Consider the following 19,812-nt stretch of genomic DNA (forward strand, 5'->3'; position numbering starts at 1 on the left):
AAGAGTGTTCCCCCTTTGAACTTCTCACATGGTTTTATTTAAATAACAGTTTGGGGCCGAAAGAGGTAACATTAGCCAATATTTCACGAAACAAAAGCAAAGTGAGAATATACTGTATGTTTTGTGGTTCGGTTTTATAATTTGGTGAACTGACCTTTTTAACCTTTTTCTCACCCAACCACTCCAAACAATTTGTACTGAAAGGATTAAGCTATTGTAAAATACTTTACATTCCTCACAGCACATCCACCCTTGAGAGTAACATTTTGACTCCAACACATTTTAATTCTTGGTTAGCAACGGCAGACAGGAGCCCAGGTGCTGAAAAAGCAAAGCTTGCTTTTGGTTTGGTATCAGAGTGACCTCTTTTGGATGAGTAATAATTAATTGGAAACTGCCAATCAAGTGAGCGGAGATGCCTGAGTGTGTCTAGTTATGTTACAGGAGTTTATTGCATGACTACGTTTGCATAAAGCTGTCAGAACAACAACATGACCCGTGCATCCAAGGCTAGTGTGTGTGTGTGTTTCTACAGCGGTCATGTTCCTGTCATTTTTGGCGGATTTTGTTTTGGTAGGAAGACCAGGCAGCTCAAGCCTCTGCCGTCAGCTGTCCTGTTCACATACTGATGAGAGCAGCTTGAATAAAAACAAGGAAATTAGATTTTCAGAGATTACTTAAGTGTTCAAAAAGAAAGCTGTGTATGCAGTCCACTGTGCAATTATGTTTTAAAAGAAGACCGAATTCAATCAAAACTTTGGCTTATACTTAAAGGGATTTTTGTTGGTCAGTGAAATTGGATTTCTAACGATATACAGAGTAAGATACTTTTACATAATTGGCTCAACAATTTCGGTGATTTCACAGAATATGTATCATATGTATAATTTTCTTTCTTTCTTTCTTTCTTTCTTTCTTTCTTTCTCAGTTTTACTGAGAATGCCCTGATCACAATTACACAGTTAGACATTCACAGCTGGAGGCTGGCCAGTACAATCCCAGTCTGGGGTTAAGGGCCCGTGCTCAAGGGTCCCTCAGTCATGGTAATGAGGGAGCAAACGCTGCTTTTTACTTTCCCCACCCAGATTTATCCTCGGTCCGGGGGATTGTACCGACGACCTTTTAGTCACAAGCTCGCTTCTCTTACCTTTAGGCATCCGCTGCCCCAAATGTCATCATAAACCAACAAACATCATATCACAAACCGTGACTGTGTGCGTGTGTGTGTAACCATGCATGTGCATGTGTTGCAGGACTTGCTGAAACACACTCCTAAGGACCACCCGGACTTCCCCCTCCTGCAGGACGCTCTGCGGATATCTCAGAACTTCCTCTCCTCCATCAACGAGGAGATCGACCCTCGCAGGACTGCTGTCACCACGCCCAAGGGAGAGGTGTGTGTGGTTATTTGTGTGTGATTATGTGTAAATAAATGCCCTTTTTCTCTTAGTATAAATGAGATTACAATTTGGAGATCACCTTTTTATTACCTACAGAAAACCTAAATGGAGCCCACATACTGTACTTAGTTGCTGTAGTGAATAGAATAGCAGTAAATGCTATTGCTGTTTTTTCCCCAGTGCCTCCTAGGTTTTCTTATTTAGCGGGTTACAGCAAAAACAGGAGCCTAATGTATGAAGAATTGACTTTGAAGTTAGGTGCTGTGTGAAGTTTGGTGCAAGGAGAGAGTGACCCTGGATGGAGGAAGGCAGCCAGTGATACAACTTTATACTGTATAATACGTTAGAGCTGTTATAAAAGGCCCAAGCCCGACAAGTACATTTTGATTGACAGCTTTTTAAAAGCCCGAACCCGTTTACAGCCCGACTGTACAAAAGGCCGTCTATCAGCAGTGATTAGAGTGTCGGAGAATAGCGCGGACACGCGCTTCACACCGCGAGCGGGCACACACACCACCACTCGGTAGAAAAGGGAGAGAAAGAAAAAAGAGACTGCACTCACAGCTCCTTTTGTCTTTCGTAAAAAATGAGTCATTTATACATTTTTTAACATAATTTATTCATGAATAACGGAGGCTATAGGCCACTTGGAAGTTGGAACAAAGAAATTAATTAAGTCCTCCAGAGGCCAGCCTCCGTTTCACCTTCTCAGAATCCATTTTCACGCTAATCGAAACGCATCAGCTGACTGCTCATTTACCATGCAACCCGAAGCGCAAGCCCGAGCCCGTGTAAAATAATAGAAATTAAGACCGAACCCATCGGGTTCGGGCAAAGATCTTCAGCTCTATAATACGTCATACCTTTGTATGATGTGTATTAAAATTGGTTCATGTCTTGAAGTATCGCATATTGTTTTGTGTACATTTTAAGACTTTGCGTAAAACCCTTTCAAAGTTAAATTCAGGTTTATATACTGTATAGAACATATTTCATACAATTAGAAGAAGTACGTTCCAAACCTCATTTGATAACCTCCAGAGGTTAAAAAAACAACAGCAAATACAATTGTAAAAGAGTTATTAGAAAGTTTGAATATCAGGTGTATTAGGTGCCCTGAGACGTTTTGGTAGAAACAGACAATAGTTTAGGTTCAGTATTTGTAACGCATTGTGTGTATCCTTAAGAGTACTCCCATTAACCGATTTAGCAATGCACTCAACATTCTCGGACTCACAATGGTCACTATAAACGACAACTAAAAAGATCGATATTCAGCAGGACACGTTTTACACATTCTTCTTCCTTAGCGCCTACATTACCCACAATGCAACTCCAGCTGTAACGGTAAAGTCAGAGATTCTGCTAGTCACGGCTATCTTATTTTCAAGCAGAGATGAGGAGCGGGCTACAGAGGTCTTGTAAGCTTGCTTCTTTCTAACTCCACACATTCTAACTTGTAGTCTCATAGGCCATTTATCAGACTTCACACAGCTCCCTCTGGAGCCACAAAGGCTTTATGCAACTTCACAAATGCAGTTGTACGCCCCCAAGACCTGTAAACACTTTGACTTTGTTGTGTAAAGTCGATGCGAGTTCCCCTTTGAGGTGCAACAAACGTAATAAATCAGAGCAATATGCAACTGTTAGGCCTTAAAGAAACACTTAAAAGAGCAGTGGGTAGGATTTAGTGGGATCTATTGGCAGAAATAGTTGTTTGACCCGTGTTGTGTCGAGATTATCAGCATTGCGTTGGTGGGACTACAAGAAGTGACATCAGGTGTTCTCTTAGGCTCGTCAGCTGGTAAAGGATGGCTTCCTGGTGGAGGTGTCGGAAAGCTCCAGGAAGCTTCGGCATGTCTTCCTCTTCACTGATCTGCTACTCTGTGCCAAGATGAAGAAGACATCAGTGGGGTGAGTCCTCTCAACATTTTTCTCTCCATCCAGAGTATCACAACAGTGTATTTACCACAGAGCCGTTTGAATATGTACCTTTAAATAGCCACCCTTTCAGGATTACCCTCTCTATGTTTCCGTCTGTTTGCCATTCATTTTGCCTTCCGCGTCAGCATCTCAACCCCAGACAGTGAAACCGAAAGGATGACACCGGCGCTTTACAGATAATCGTGTCTCTCCTTCTGTTCCTGGCTCTGAAAAGCAGGAGGGCTTTTTAAAGCCTCAGTAACAAAGACAAAGTCTAGCAGGCATTTTGCCTCTAGTGTTTTGAAGAGTGGAGGAGAGTAGCAGATATACATAGCGGATAAAGAGTGAGGATGAAGAAAATGTGTATGCACAAGCAGACGGTTGTGTATTTCAGGAAGCAATCTGTTTGAGCTGGAGGCAAAGTGAAGTGACACAAACGGAGAGATTGTGTGCGCGCGTGTGTGTTGTGTGACCCGCGTCCATAGATTGAAGTGACACAATAACAGGATTGCGTGTCGTTCGCCTCGTCAGCATGGCGGCAGCTGTTAGCCTGATTGGATCTTATTTTGGTTGACATTCACCATTTGTCCGTGTCATTTGCAGCCACCCCTCACTTGGAAGAACACATAGAGTTGCCATAACTACCAGACCTGTAAATCAGACTTTTATGGTGTGGAGTGTTATCTCAGCGTGCCGCCTACAGGCTACATACACACAGTCAGAGCAGCGCAACCATCCAGAAACTCCGTCACCTTTGGTTAAGTCACTAAGCATCCTTAATCCCATTGTATCCTATGGTTATCTCAGTTCTATCATTTTGGCATTAGTCATATTTACATTGAGGCCACATGTTCCACTTCCTGAATACATATTTAATCATTTTCTTTATGTATATTCCACCTCTGCTATTGGAGAATTGGATATGATGATGTATTCATATTCTAATGTATTCAGTTACTTAATGCCCATCTTTTTATTTGTCTGTATGCAATATCTGCAAGGCTTTGTTTAAGTGTGTCTAGATCAGCTGTAAGCAGTGCAAAGAGTGCACTAGAAAGAAAATGAATGGATGGTCTGTAAAAACAAATAGATTTCCCAAAAGACCAGAGAGCATTGAGACACAGAGGGTTTGATAATGGAGGGGGGGGGGGGAGAGATCAGAGGCTCGGGGAATGGCTTTGAGGGGGCGTAAAATGAATGTCCTTGGATAATGAAGAAATGAACAGCCCATCTTTCTTGTGCTGCTGACAGTGACCGTAATTGTACTGTAATGTGTTCCTCTATTGGGTGTGATCCAGAACCTTCACCCTTTTCCCACTAAAACCGCGTTCATCCGATTTTAATCTATTTGAAACTAATCTGGTTAATGCTTTTAAATTAAGATTTTAGTTGTAATGTGTAAGAATTTAGTCTCCAGCATAGGTTCTCATTATCAAGATGCTCAAACTGGCCTGCTGATGAAGGTGTCACACCGGTGATGAGTTTACTGTGCAGCTCCCAGGAAGGCTAATTGAAATCTCATTAGTGACGATGCAAATCAATCTCCTCAGCCCTGGCGGAAGTAGCACTCTGCTGAGCATGCATCATTTTCATTAATCTGGCGTTGTGACTACGTGAAGAGGCTAAACGTTATTCTGGCTGGCTGGATCTCTTGTTTTAAAAAAAACAAACGTCGACTGGTTTGTTGTAATGATGTGTATCCATTACAGTAATGTCGTTACACCCCAGTGACAAATGAAATCATCTCTCACTAGGAATGCTTTGTCAGAATTAGACCGGAGATATTTTAATTAGAGCATTTTAAAGCTTCCTTAAATCATGACAACTATACAAGTAAACGGCCATCTGGACAGACTTCATTTACTTGAGAATCTTCTTTCAATTTGCTGATGCAAATTTGCCTTTGTTCTGTATACCTTTACAGCTTGTTGTGTCCTCAAGTGATTTGGGGACTCTAAAAAAAGGAGGAAGGATTTATTGTTTGATTCTTTGACTTATTGTGTTTCATATTCTCCTTCTGAATTCCTGTATCCCTCCATCCTTTCTCTCTCTGTCCATCTGCAGTCGCCAACAGCAGTATGAGTGCAAGTGGTACATCCCTCTGGCGGACTTGACTTTCCAGACCCTGGACGACTCCGACTCTTGTCCCAGTATCCAGATCCTGCCCGAGCACGAGATCGAGGAGATGAAGATCAAGATCTCAGTCTTAAAGAGTGAGATACAGAAAGAGAAGGTAATCCTGTTGCTTATTACTGACTTTTTTTATTCATTTATATTACATTTTTACTGTGGTAGACAGTAGTTGTATCTAAACGGGCCATTCCAGGGTTCCTTAAAGGAACACGCCAACTAATTGGGACTTTAGCTTGTTCACCGTATCCCCCAGAGTTAGATAAGTCCATACATACCCTTCTATTTGTAGCAGTGCTTCGCCTTCTGAGAATATAGTTCCCAGTATGTATACGTTTAGAAGATGGCTGTGTCTCATGTGACCTTGTTATTTGTACACGCTGTGACTATACAAATCACAACATGTAAATAGGAACATGTTGGCGTTATTTTGTCACTTATTGGGAGCAGTAGGCTAGATGGAGCCGGTTACCTCCAGGATCTGTGCTAAGCTAGGCTAGCGGTGGATGCGCCAGACAGAGTTACGACACGCACGGAGATGAGAAGGGTATGTATGGACTTATCTAACTCTGGGGGATACGGTGAATAAGCTAAAGTCCCAATGAGTCATTAGCTGGTTCTCATCATTATGATAAACACATACAGGTGACTCAGGAGGGAAGTTTTGACTCAAATGTCCTGTGAAACTTTGATGGCCATCTATTTATTTATCACGGCATACGCAGACTTTCATGGAAGACTCCCTAATGTTAGCGATTCCTTACTGGAACCACGGCGCCTTCCTTTTAACTCAGTACTTGTCACCCACACCTTTTGTTTGCCTTAGACAGGGCCATGTAGTGTGCATAACAACACAGACACAAAAAAAAAAGCGGCATCCAAAAATGTATAAAATAGATCTTCATACTGAGGGAATTTTTTAATTCCCTCCCTTAATCCAAATTGTTACTGTGCTTTGAACCAGTAATTGGGTCACGATTATGCTGGAAAATGTTTGCGTCAGCCTTTGTTGTCTATTCCTGTCGGTGCTGAAACATTCGGTTATTGCCACAGGTTAAAAAAAGTTGCTATAAGCCTCCACCAGTTACAAGCCTGTACGGTAATACACCCCCGCTCCCCTGGCTGAGACACACTGAGGGCTTCAGGAGCAGAGAGTTCCTGTTATTCCCCTCTCACAGCGCTTAACTCGCCCACCCGGGGCATAGCGAGTGACCACGGCTGGTATTTTGAGTGAGAGCAGGGAGAGATTCAGCTGATTGTATCCAGACTCTGACTCACGGCTTCCTGGTGAGGGCTGGGAGGATGTGTGTCTTTGTTTTCCTTCAATACTGACAAGAAGCTGAGATCCTTGAATTATACATAGTCAGACTCTCACAGCACAGCGCTCATTTCATGGGCTTATCAGCGGTCTTTCCTGGAAAATAGGAAATATATCGTTAAGCCGATACCATGCTGATAAGAGTAATGACAAATGAGTCATGAGACGTTCAGTTCTAATTTTAATATTTCATTATAAAAGGGGTGTTTAAACTAGTCACCGAATCAACGCCATAGTTTTATCTTAGAATATACTCGTGTTTATTCAGTGTGCTACTCTGTCATATTAAACGTTGTTCCTGTTGAATAGCAACTTAAAGTTTAATTATTTTTTTTAATCATCCAGCATCGAACCAACGACAGTTGTGGAGGCTCAAACATTAGATCCACATTACAATCACATTACAGTCTCCTATTAGGATTTAAGATAATGGAGAGTGGAGAAAAAGTAAATTTAATAACCAAAAGTCATTCGGAGGATGTAAACAACAACAAGTAAAATGCTGCCATCAATTAGTAACTGTACTACACCCCCCCCCCCCCAAACAGTTAAAAGTATGCCGATTTATCGATTCCCAGTTCCTGTTTGTGTACCTGTGAATGCACATACAGTTATCACTGGATTACTTTAAAGCTATAGTGCGTAGTTTCTGCCGCCCCCATGAGGAATTCTAAGTAATGACGACAAAACACACATCCACGTGATACAAAAATACACAGAGAGTTGTGTGGAGCTGATAGTCTTAATCAGCTTTGTATCAGCTCATTTGGCAATGGCTTGAATTAACGGACGTTCATTATTATCAAAAAGTTACGCACTAAAGCTATAAACAAAAAAGTGATGCAAGTTCTGGACTCATATGGAGCGTCTTCAATGTTTAGTATCTTACATGAAACATTTTTCTCTCTTATCAATCTCGTATCAGTTGCAGGACTAAATGAGATTCTATATGTCTGTTTGCTTGTGTGTTTAGAAAGCGCCGAAGGGTCAGAGTCGCGTGGAGCGTCTTAGGAAGAAGATGAATGAGCAGGAGTCGTGGCTGCTCCTGCACTCTCCCACCATCCCCTTCCGCATCCACAACAAACATGGAAAGGTAGTGTGTTCGTCCTGTCACTCTGCAGCCATTCAGCTGCAACGCAAAGTCTCACCAATAGAGGGAGACATGTTCCTTTCAAAAGAGTCCTTTTGATGGATCAGGTTTAGAGTTTGATTAGAAAATAATCTTTTGACAGCATTAAATAATTTCACATCATATCTTTTTCCTAGTGGTTGTCAGATGCATTTAAGCTTTCTGCATAAAATTTTTTTTTTTCTTTTCACCAATGATTTTATTGTAGGGAAGATGTCCTTGACAGTTTTTTTTTTTCTGTGTGTATCCAGAGCTACCAGTTCCTCCTCTCGTCAGATTACGAGAGGTCAGAGTGGAGGGAAAGCATCCAGAAACTCCAGAAGAAAGGTAACACTGGAAACACAGAATTGTCCTATTTCTGTCCTTAGAAAACATTGTGTGCTTCATCTTAAAGTGGTTTTCAACCACTTTAAGATGAAGCACACACGGTACCACAGAAAAGTGAAGGTTTGACCCCAGCCGTGTGGTTGCTGTGTGTTTGTCAGATCTCCAGACGTGTGTTTTAAGTTCTGTCGAGCTCCAGGTCCTGACCAGCTCCTGTTTCAAACTCCGAACTGTCCACAACATTCCTGTCACCAGTAACAAAGACGGTAAGAAACGCTCGCACACAATATCTTCTTATTCCTGTCCTCTTATGTTTGGCTGCTTTGTATGTTTCTCTTGCTTGCTCACACACAGTTTCCCATTGCTCCTTCTTTTCCTCTCTGCTTTGAGTTTAAATTCACACACAAAAGTGTACACTCTCAGCACAAAAAAAGCCACATAATGAGAGAGGGGGGGCCTTGCAGGAGAGAATCTAGGTTACAATATGTTTCTCATCTAGCTCTTAGCAGTCAATGCCACGCAGTGTGCCGGCAGTGGCCTGCGCTGAGCTCTCAGCTCCTATATGTTTGTTTTTGCTCCAGATCTCCATGTTGCACCGCTTTCAGAGGCTGGTGGTGACATTAAAGCCATCTGGCCGACCTACTCTGATCTCCCCAAATGGCACAGGGTCTCCACTTTCACATGCACACACAATACACATGCATAGCCACGGAGCTGACAGAGGGGTTTCAAGACACTGAAAGGCACACTGTCTTCATCTATCTCGCATCATACACAAAGAAGGTCCACGTTTGCTTTTTATACAGTGGTATCTCTGTGCAAGTAAGCCATTATTTTGATATCCAATACCGAAAGTGGTGATCATAGGGATTCTTGGGTTTTCTTTTCAATTTTGCAATCTGGTGACCTTCAATGGAAACTGGAACTTTTCACATGGCAGTTGCCAGCTGAACAGTGAAGCACTGTAACTTCTTTTAAATGTGCTTTTTTGTTTTTGTGCTCGTGCTAATTACGTAGTTCCTCCTTTTTAATTATTCCAAATAAACTACCAACACACATCACTTCCAGGTATGGACCAGACAGCAGGTCTAAGCCTTTATATCAATTTACAGTTCATGTATGTGTTTTTAGATTATAAATTTAAAGCTTGCACTCTCTGTGCAGTTTAATTAAACCAACGTTTCACCACACATGGCTTTCTGACATGCACGTGTAAACCAAGCTTCTTTCAATCAACCATTCATTCATTCATTCAACATAAACAGGTCCCACTTAAGAATGAGACCCTGTGTCTCAATGAAATTACCTGTGTAAATAAAGGTTAAATAAAAAACTTCAACTGATCTCAGTCAGCTCTGGGTTACACACCTATTCATCAATGGGTGGGGGAGGGGGGTGGATCGAAAATCGTATGTATCGTGATTGATGATTCACATGACCGAAAGCAGAATATGCAGAAAATCCATGTTATGTACTTCTTTACAAATGAAATAAATGTCAGACTGACTGACTGACTGACTGACATGTGACGTGCATTCTTTTTAGAAAACAATTGTTTTTTCAGAAATGTCTCTTGATATATTTTAATTTAAAATTGCAATACTCAATGCTGTCAAATCGCAATACTTCTAGAATCACAATAAATGAAGATCGCAATACAAACCGAACTGGTACCAATGTAGCGTTAAAGAATCGAATCGGGACAAAAGCATATTGTCCCAGCCCTAATTCATGCCATAGAGTACACATGTGTTCCAGTAGGCCTGGCAACATATTGTCCGTGTCCCCCCTTCTTCTCTATTCAGCCTTCTAAAATTCCTATATATCTTAAATATGATATTGGATCATTTGCCTCTACAAAATAAGTGGAAATGCATATGTAACATTTTGCTACAATGCTCTATTTTTTATTTGTGCATGTGAATTTTTTTCCAATCTATACTTTACTGCAAAGACGTGTGATAATACATATTACATGTTTTGTGGAACTTGAAACAAATGCCAGCTTTTGTTTTGATAGTTTTCCCTCTTTGTGGGTGTGGAAACGTTGAACGTGCTCCACATTTAGTTCAAACATCCTGTAAAGGCGATCAAAGAGTCTTTGAGGAGGAAGATAACATTTAACCCAAATATCCCTTAGGTTGATATTATTCTTGAAATCATGATGGGAGGTTATTCAAATGCACTTTTTAAAGTTAGCTTATGTATTTTTCAACCTGGACCCTATTTTCAGATGTTTAAGTGAGTAATTTACAATGTAATCCTCTGGGGCAATTAAAGACCATCAATGTACGTCCACTAAAAGTGCTTGTTTTTAGCACTGACAGGTTATTCTAAGTGTCTGACTACATTATGGAAAGGACCCCACAGAGAAATAATGCATCTTTCTTCACCTTTCACTTAGGCATGTTAACTGCTTAGACGAACTCCAGGAGGTTTTTACTTCCACGTTAACTCGCCCTGCTGACTTGATTAAACCCTCTCCTTTCTGCCGTGACGGGTCCGTCATTTTGCTCCAGGTCGTTGATATTTTCCTTTTTTCCCCAGGGAGGTGATATCCCGTTGTGTTAAAACAGAGCTCAGGCCCCCACATCTTCATCTTAGACATTTGAAACACTCCTCGTTGTAAAGCAAACGTAAACACAGACCTCAGTGACACGTGAAGATGCTGGGAGCACAGTAGGGGTTTAAATGGAGACCAGCTGGTGAAGGAATGTTTCTCATAACTAAGAGGATGGATGATATTGAGAAGCCCTTAAAGACTCTCACTTTCATTTGACTCCTTTGTTAGGAATGTTAAGTGTCACATATAAGTTAATGAATTTCCACAGTTTGTTGTTCAAGTTAGATTATAATGGAAAAAAACAGATCTCCGTTTCGCTCTTAAAGCAGCACATAGGCCACCTCGAAGCTGAACATTTGAACCTTCTCCCTGTGAAACCCCCCCCCCTGTAACTTATATACAACACACACACACACACACACACACACACACACACACACACACACACACACACACACACATTTAACCCTGCTCCCCTCTCAGCTGCCTAAATTGGAGCTCCAAACAGTCCTGAAGGCCTCCATGGCAGTTTATTTACCAGGAACCAGCCAGGCTTTAGAGGCCTCAACCAAAGCAATAGTGTATCCCCTTCATGTGTCTGTCGGCGGGACAGGGGGTATATCAGGCCACCCAACAAATGTCCACCCACGAACCTCCACTCGGCGGCCAGCTCAGTTGTTATGTAGAAGACTGTGCTTGTTGATGTGACGGTCTGATACCGATCTGACGGTCCTCAAATGAGTTATTTTCCTCAGCCATTATCTAGTGCACTGGATTCAAGTCTTGGCTAATGCCATTTGAAGTTGAATGTGTTTATTCTTGGAATGGGTGACAACAGTTATTGGAGTTGATATACATCATAACATAATCAGATCAACAATTATACACAGTTTGGACCACCCAACCTGAAATGAATAAAAACGCACACATGCCTCCCACTGAGCAATTTTATGTTGGTTAGCAATGTTACAATTCACCAAACTCTCTTAACCTCTTAAAAAAACACTTGAAATTTCATGCTTTTTGGTCTTAACCCTTGTGTTGTCCTCGGGTCAAATTTGACCCTTTTTCAAAGTTTTTAATATCAGAAATATGGGTTTCTTTCAACCAAATTCCCCAAAAATAACATGGATGTACGTTGTATAGAACCCATACAACATTAAAAAAAAAATCATTTACATTACATTTTGGGTGTTTTATTCTATTTCATAGCATTTACAAAATTTCTTAAATGGTTTCAAAACCGTGTCCTGAATAAACTTTGACAGTCTGTGATCCACTCAACATCCTCTGGTCTTAACTAATAGTCAAAATAATTCATAATTTTGGTTTTTTTTCACTTAAAAAATGTGTATAATGTCATGTAAATTAGGTTTATTGACCATGAATAAAAAAAAAAGTGACAAACGTTTTCAAAAGCATCAAAAAAAGGGACAAAAACGTCGGGAAAAGCACCAAAAAAAAGTTCAGTTTCAATTATGATACCAAAGGACAACAAGTCCATGGTCAACGGGAAGACAACACAAGGGTTAAGTGGACAAACTTGTTGTAAATCCCTCATTTCATCCTGACCAATCCTGTTTGTTCATGAGTTCATGAAATTTGATGATTAGCATATAGTATGCTCCAAAATTGCCATACAGTATAAGACTGCCTGTTCTGGCCTTGTGTCCTATACAGATATGTTCCCAAAGTGTTAAAGAGACTTATTATTGGTATTAAAGGACCCGGAACAAAATGAAATATTAATAGTACAGCAGAAATAATGGTAGACCAAAAATGTCTTTCTGAAGCAAAACGGTCCATGACTAATGTGAGGGGCGGTCATGATGGGATGTGACAGTAATGGAGATATTAGACAAGAGAATACTGCAGCCTACTGTGGATGATGTTGTTACACTGCGATGGCAATAGAGGATGATACAGGACAGCCTCTGTTTTCTTACTGTATGAGTAGTTCCAGAGTGTATGAGCTCTGCAGCACAGTAGTGCTCTGTGGGTAACTGCCTTTTTCTTCCTGTTTCTATCCATTTATCTTTGCACTATTTTATGCACACAAACTCTGATTCTGAATGACTTTAAATTACAGTGTGTCCCCTTATTTACACAAGGAACTGGCCTCACTGCTCTGTGTGCTTGTTTTCCAGATGAGGAGACTCCTGGCCTGTACGGCTTTCTGCATGTGATCGTCCACTCTGCCAAAGGATTCAAGGAGTCAGCCAGTAAGTCGGCCAGAAACAGCAATTGTTTTTTTTTTTTTGTTACCACACTGGTGCAAGCACTCTTGCTTAGCATCCCCTCACTCATAGCTGCTGTGCAGATACGTGTCTGCCAGCAAAACACATGATCAAGTCAATCGCTGCAGTCTGCTCATGCAGTTTCCATCATGCCATGGCTCAATGCAGAGATGGCCAGGCAGATGGATGGATGGATGAAGTATAATGTATTGTGCTTCGTCTTAGGTCTGAGGTTATTTGCGAGGTGTCTGCCAGTCAGTTTATGTTATGTTAGCAAGCAAGCTTTAGCACAACTGCCCACAAAGTACTGCTTGCTGGCGAAGTGCTAATTTCAAAACGTTACTGACATATAGACACTTTACAAACAGATAACCCCGTCATTGTAACCAAAATATGTCTGAGTTTATTTGCAAAGCTAATGTCAGTGAACTAGCATGTTGCTACTCCCCACAGTAGGCTGCTTGAAACACCGACTATCACACAGGACGAGTTGACCAATCACAGTCCTTGCTGTCTGCGTTGCCTCAATGCGAAGTTACAAAGTTTTGGAGGTTCACATTGAGCTACGGCGGAGGGCTCGGAGGGGGTACGCGGCGACGCAGAGGGGTCTGCGGGGGTACGCCGTCCATTCGACGCAGAAGCATAAAACAGCCTTAAGAGCGTAGATGATAGGAAAGAGAGAGTCTTAGCGAAGTTGAAGTCACTGTGGTTGTTTTCATTAAGCGGACATCACAAAAACATTCGAGGCAAATAAAAGGAAAGGGAACGAAAATTTTGAAACTGAACTCCTGGCAAACATAATGCCAGTTGTCTCTGATATTGCACAAATGCTACTTTGTATAACAGTGTGTGCAGATGCTGTACAGCTCTGTGTGTGTGTGTGTGTGTGTGTGTTTGATATCAGCCATGTGTAACGTTGGCAGGACCGTGCAGACGTGTCAGTAGTGGACAGCTGGTGCTGCGGTACGCTTTATGCCCTGTTGCACCAGTTCAAATATCAAATATCTGGAGAAGAGACAGAGATGAAGAAATGTGATTTCCTCTGTTACCATGACAGCCTTTGGAATATAAAAGCTGGCCCGCTAGAATTTCCTGGGTAATGGATTGGAAAGCTCTCTCTTCTGAAAGCCTGTTTGATCCTCGATGGAGTACGGAGAGCTGAGGGGTTTAAAGTGAAGTGTGTGTGTGTGTGTGTGTGTGTGTGTGTGTGTGTGTGTGTGTGTGTGTGTGTGTGTGTGTGTGTGTGTGTGTGTGTGTGTGTGTGTGTGTGTGTGTGTGTGTGTGAGAGACTGACTGACTGACTGACTGACTGACTGACTGATACAGTTTGGTGTCAGATGTGCCCATTGAAGCGTATAGAGCCAGCGTGGGGCATGCAAGCCATCAAGGTTGTGGGTAGTAGACGATGTGTTGTTGGATGTAGTTAAGGGCTACTCTGGTGGTGTGACATATCAAGATCAAACACCACATTTTGACAAATATCTGTTCATCGGTGACCTATGAACATTTTGCATTGAAATACCTGACTTCTACTGTAATGGCATTGCAGGTTACAGTTGTATCCGCAATGTGTTGATTTTACCCCTTTCAGAGATAGATGGACGTTTGTAGTATTTCTTTTTTATATCCCTGAGTCCTGATTATGAAACTTGTCCAGCGCTGGCAGAATTTCACATTTTTGTCATAAACATGTTTTGAAAACAGCCCGGTGATCATAGAGTTGATGGGAGACGTTGTGTTCAAAACACTGTGTTTAATTCCCTCCAATACCACAAATGACTGAAATTACACCCTTTTCATCCAGCTGTAGCTTAATGGTGGGATCAAATTTGCCTTTTTATGTAGCTGTTGTGCGGTCATGTTGTTGTGTAATTCAGGCTGTGTGTGTTTGAAGTTTGATGTGGCTTTAGTTGCTTCGTTGTCTTCTTCACTGTCTCTGCTTTAGACATGCTAAAGCAATTTGCTGTTTCTTTGCATAATTGTGTGTGTGTGCGTGTGCGTGTGTGCGTGTGTGTGTGCGCGTGTGTGTGTGTGTGTGTGTGTGTGTGTGCGCTGTGTGCATGTTCTGTTGATGCATGTGGTAATTATTATTATATCAGAATATAAATGTGTAATGACTTGAAATAGCCGTCATTATTCAGATACGGTAGACCTGTAATCATTAATGGCCTATTTTTGTTGTTTGTTTGATTGAAAAATCACATAAGCATGTACCAGAATATCTCATTGGAACTGTGTTATTTATGTCACAACGATCTCTCCCCAGTGGGGAAGGGCTTTAAATTCAGCCCAGGGCAAAGTAGTCAAACTGGGTCACAGAGGAAGGAGCTGTGAGTCGAGCATCTCCCAAAAACTTATTAGAATAAAAAAAAAAAAATCAATGGAAAACATGACCTAGTAGAGAGGTGCAAAACATGTTCATTTTTATTCTTGGTTTATTTTTGAGTATATCTGAGTGTCAACAAGTGACACTGCATTGTTCCCCCTACATGTATTCAACAGCTGCTGTGGAACTGCAGTTTCCCTTGCTACATACAAAGAGTGTGCCAAAGCCATTTTAAGTGAGCACAGCTACAGTAATCTGCAGTTCGTTGCAGGAGCTTGTCCAACACCTAGGGCCCTATTTTAACGATCTGAAACGCAAGTATGAAACGCCAAACGCAAGTAGCTTTGTGGGCGGATCTCTGGGGCTGTTGCTATTATACCAGCGGGATAAATGACTCTTGCGCCCGATGCAAACCTTAAATGGGTTGGTCTGAAGTAGCTAGGTGTGGTTTGGGCGTAACGTGAAAATAACCAATCAGAGCGTCATCTCACATTCCCTTTAAGAGCAGGCGCGCTTGTTCCATGGCGGATTGCTATTATGACGGCGGATTTGCCTGGCGCACGCCAGCGGGAGCTGTCCGGGATGCGGCAAAGCAATAAATGCCCGTCTTGGCCGAGTGGCGATGTTGCTGCGGCCTCTCGGGCGCATCTCCTCAAGTCTGGAGAGGATTGCTGCAGCCATGGAGCTTGGGCCTCCAAACGCACCACCTGCACCTGTTGCGCCCCTTCCTCCTCCCCCAACTCCATCTCCGTCCACCCGCTCCACCAGGAGCGCATCGCGCATTACTCCAGATTCACCAGATTCCGCCGGAGTGTCCAATCCCACCGTAGTTCAACATCACGTCTCCTTAAGTTCTCTAATATTTCCTCATTTATGTCATCAACACATCCATGATTCATGGAAATGTTGTGTAAAACACAACAAGCCACAAAGAATGCTGGGACTTTTTGAGGACTGTACTGTAAAGTGCCTCCTGACCTATCCAAACACCTGAAGCGCATTTTCAGTAATATTTTTCTTTTGTAATTATGTATGGTTTTCAAAAATGGGAACTGCTGTAGATGAGAGAAGTGTATGCGCGTTGTGCACACGCTACATTATGGCCAAGCATGCGCCCCTAAAATAGCATCTGAATAACGCGCTACTGACTTTAGACTAGCGCCACTGACTTTAGACCAGGTTTTTCCTGGTCAGTGGCGGAATTGCTTTCTGAAACTGCAAAATAGGACCACGTAACGCTTGCGCCGGAACACGCCTCCTCTTTTCGCTGAACCCTCCCGGGAGCACAAATACATTCCCTAATTTACCGACGTGCGTCTGTGGAGGGAAAAGTCCGCTGTGAGTCGAGTGCAAAATAGGAATGATACATGCGTCGGTTTACAAAGGGAATTGCGCTGAGTGCAAGATAGGGCCCAAAAAGAGATTTCAACTTCATTTCTATTTTATATATATATAACTATTTTTTTTTTTTATACATATAACTAATATTGGAATAATAGTGTGGTTGCTACCAGACAAACAAAAGTTATATAACAGATTCCCTTTTAAGCTAACAATGTTTTTTTTTCTTTTTTCTTTTTTTTGGGCTTGAATCAAAACCAAAGTTTTCGTCACTCGCCACTGTTCCCATAAAATGAAAGGCAAAACACGGCTGTGAGTGTTCACATGTTCTCATGACTCTTGTGATGTTTGTGTATAATCAAATCCAGCCATGGCTGCATTCATTGTTGGCCATGCGTTTATTAGTTTTCTCCTTCTGGATTCCATGAAAACAATTCGATTATGCCTGTCCCCTCCTTATTTTGTTCTCTTACAAGAATGTTTCCTCCTGAAGCCTTGGAGCGAAACATACGGACAGAGAGCTGCTCTGAAGGCTGGGACTTGTAGCTGTGGAGACACTGATTAGTTTAACTGATTATCACTTGTCTCCTAATTCTGTGAACCCGCAGTTTGACCCAGCATTCAACACAGCCTCTGGCAAAGATCAGCCTCCTGTATAAAAACACACACTACAGTTCTCAGTTAATTGAGATGGAAGAGGATGGTATTCATTAACCCCCTGCATTTAGGGTTAGAGACCACATGCTGACCAATTTATCCCACTCATACTCTGAGCCTGATGGTGACCTGCCAGGAAAATAAAAAAAAAACGTATGGAGTTCCAGGCCTCTTTTAGTCTGCCCTACTTCTCAAAGCCCTCTTGGATCCACTGCGAGGACACAAAAAGACCTCTCTATATATGCTCTCCGTGGCCTGTTTAAATTATTAGGTCCGGGCACATAAAGCCATTTCAGATGGAGAGGAAATCAACTTTCAGAGGAAAGTGGGAGCTGCTCAGGACTATGAATACACTCTTCTCTGCGGACTAGATGAAAAAGAGCAGTTTAAAACCCAGCAGTGTCTCAAAGAAATACCCTCACTTTTTTTTTTTCTCTAAATTGAACACAACCAACAGTTGTTTTTGTAGTCATAAAAAAGTGCCAACTGAATTGCGTCTGTGTGCTTCAGTGTAAACTAGCTGGATCACTTTTGATCTTTCAAAAATGACATCCCATCTCTTGGGTGCAACAGACCCTGACGAGTAGTTTGTGTATTTTTTTGGGATGTCGGATGTCAAAGCAGAGGTGACGGCCTTGGAGCTGTTACGCTTCAGTGTGTAGCGGAAGCGTACGATAACTGGTTCATTTAAAAAAATAAATAAAAATAAAAAAATATCCCCCAGATGGTCACACTGAATTCCCCTCCGCTGAACCTCCCTCATACCAGCAGCACTAATCCCTTCCTCGTTGGGAGTAATTATGCCAGAGCCTTTCAGGATGCTGAGAGGGGGAAAAAAAAAAAAAACAATAGAAGAAATGAAACCAGATGGAATGAGATTCCATTATACTGTATAGTTATATGGCCACATATGTGAATATTTGCTCCAGTCAGTCAGACTCAGAGCTCACCCAGGCGGTGTGCTTGGTGTCTTTCAACGCCCACAGCGCAGGTCAGGCTGATGTTTTTTTGATGTTGCAGTGTAAACACATTCTCCGTCGTTCTGCAAGCGTTTTATATGTATATGAGATTCAGCCGGCCCCCGCTCTGTCTCTGGCTCCCCCGCTCAATCTCGGTGACTCTCCTGGTGAAAGGTCGAGCAGTACATCCATCCATCATGCTGCCAGATGGAGGTTAACCCGAGGGACCAGGTCCGGGCTGCGGGACGTACTATTGACACTTTACAGACAGGCGGCAGCGAGGTCTGCCGGAACCGCTACAGCAGCATTTAAAGAAACACATTAACAGACTTAATTGCTCCGTGTAAGAATTGAGTGTGAGCTGATCCCTGGGGAGTGTGGCATGAGGATGTGAAAAGTGGAAGAGGGCCTCCTGGTCCTGAATGGTGTGTACACAGGCAGGAGATAAATGTTTATCAGCTGACAACATATCGGCAATTTAAAGGTCTTTTTTTTTTTTCTTCACTTTGATGGAGTGTAATCCTTTTATCTTTTCAGTGCACATTACAAATCTGATACCAGAATTAGATGTTCACTCACTGTCATTGTGAAAAAAAATCTTCTTTTAAACATTTCTAGTTACAAATTTGTTCAGATGTGTGTTTACCTTTTTATATTATTATTACCTCCGCCAAGGAGATTATGTTCTGGTCCGATTTTTGTGAAACTTGGTGGACATTTTCTAGACCGAACGATTAATTGATTAATCGAGAAAATAATAGGTAGAACATAAGATAATTCAAGTAATTGTTGCAGCCCTATGTGAGTATTACACAATATGAAAACCTGATTAAAGTGCAGAGAAACTAATTAATAAGAAATTTTATTGGCCTGTAGTCATGTTCGCCTCTAACGAAAAGACATTATGCTTATACAATGACATCATTGCCCAGTAAAACTCAGTTTTAAGGGCTGTAATAACTATTTAATAGCTGTATGTGTGTAACTACACAGTACATGTTATCATATCTCATAAAATTACACACGAGTCATGTCACAATGACAAAGCAGTCTAGAAACCTAAATGTTGATTCCGTGGTCAGTCTCCTTGATGGATCTGTCTACCTTCTGTGTTTCCTCCCAGATCCATACTGCACCCTTGAAGTGGACTCGTATGGATACTTTGTCAGCAAGGCCAAGACCCGTGCCTTCAGAGACACCACAGAGCCACAGTGGAACGAAGTCAGTCACCAAGACACCTCCTTTTTAATCTACATTGCTGCATTTATGTCTCTTATGTAATAGCAAACCTTTAATTCTCCTTTTCTGTCTGTGTGGTTGAACAGGAGTTTGAGATTGAGTTGGAGGGCTCCCAGTACCTGCGGATCCTGTGCTACGAGAAGTGTTACGACAAAAGCATGCTCAACAAGGACGACAACGAGATTGTGGACAAGATCATGGGAAAAGGCCAAGTCCAGGTAAGATGACAGCTGCCGACAGGCCATCACAGCAACAACCCATACACA

General features: G+C 42.0%; 1 protein-coding gene across 4 annotated transcripts in view; it reads left to right on the forward strand.

The window, feature by feature from the left end:
* The window catches only part of abr (ABR activator of RhoGEF and GTPase), a 152,417-nt gene that overhangs the window by 94,698 nt on the left and 37,907 nt on the right, over positions 1-19,812 (forward strand). For all 4 annotated transcript variants that reach the window (XM_039776722.1, XM_039776724.1, XM_039776723.1 and 1 more), the window contains 9 exons: positions 1,254-1,394; positions 3,193-3,314; positions 5,388-5,556; positions 7,745-7,864; positions 8,152-8,227; positions 8,386-8,490; positions 12,935-13,009; positions 19,431-19,528; positions 19,633-19,764. In XM_039776722.1, the coding sequence (XP_039632656.1) occupies positions 1,254-1,394; positions 3,193-3,314; positions 5,388-5,556; positions 7,745-7,864; positions 8,152-8,227; positions 8,386-8,490; positions 12,935-13,009; positions 19,431-19,528; positions 19,633-19,764 (1,038 nt within the window). The remainder of the gene's footprint in view (positions 1-1,253; positions 1,395-3,192; positions 3,315-5,387; positions 5,557-7,744; positions 7,865-8,151; positions 8,228-8,385; positions 8,491-12,934; positions 13,010-19,430; positions 19,529-19,632; positions 19,765-19,812) is intronic.

The sequence above is a fragment of the Perca fluviatilis genome, chromosome 16 (assembly GCF_010015445.1).
Source record: "Perca fluviatilis chromosome 16, GENO_Pfluv_1.0, whole genome shotgun sequence".
In the NCBI taxonomy this organism is placed as follows: domain Eukaryota; kingdom Metazoa; phylum Chordata; class Actinopteri; order Perciformes; family Percidae; genus Perca; species Perca fluviatilis.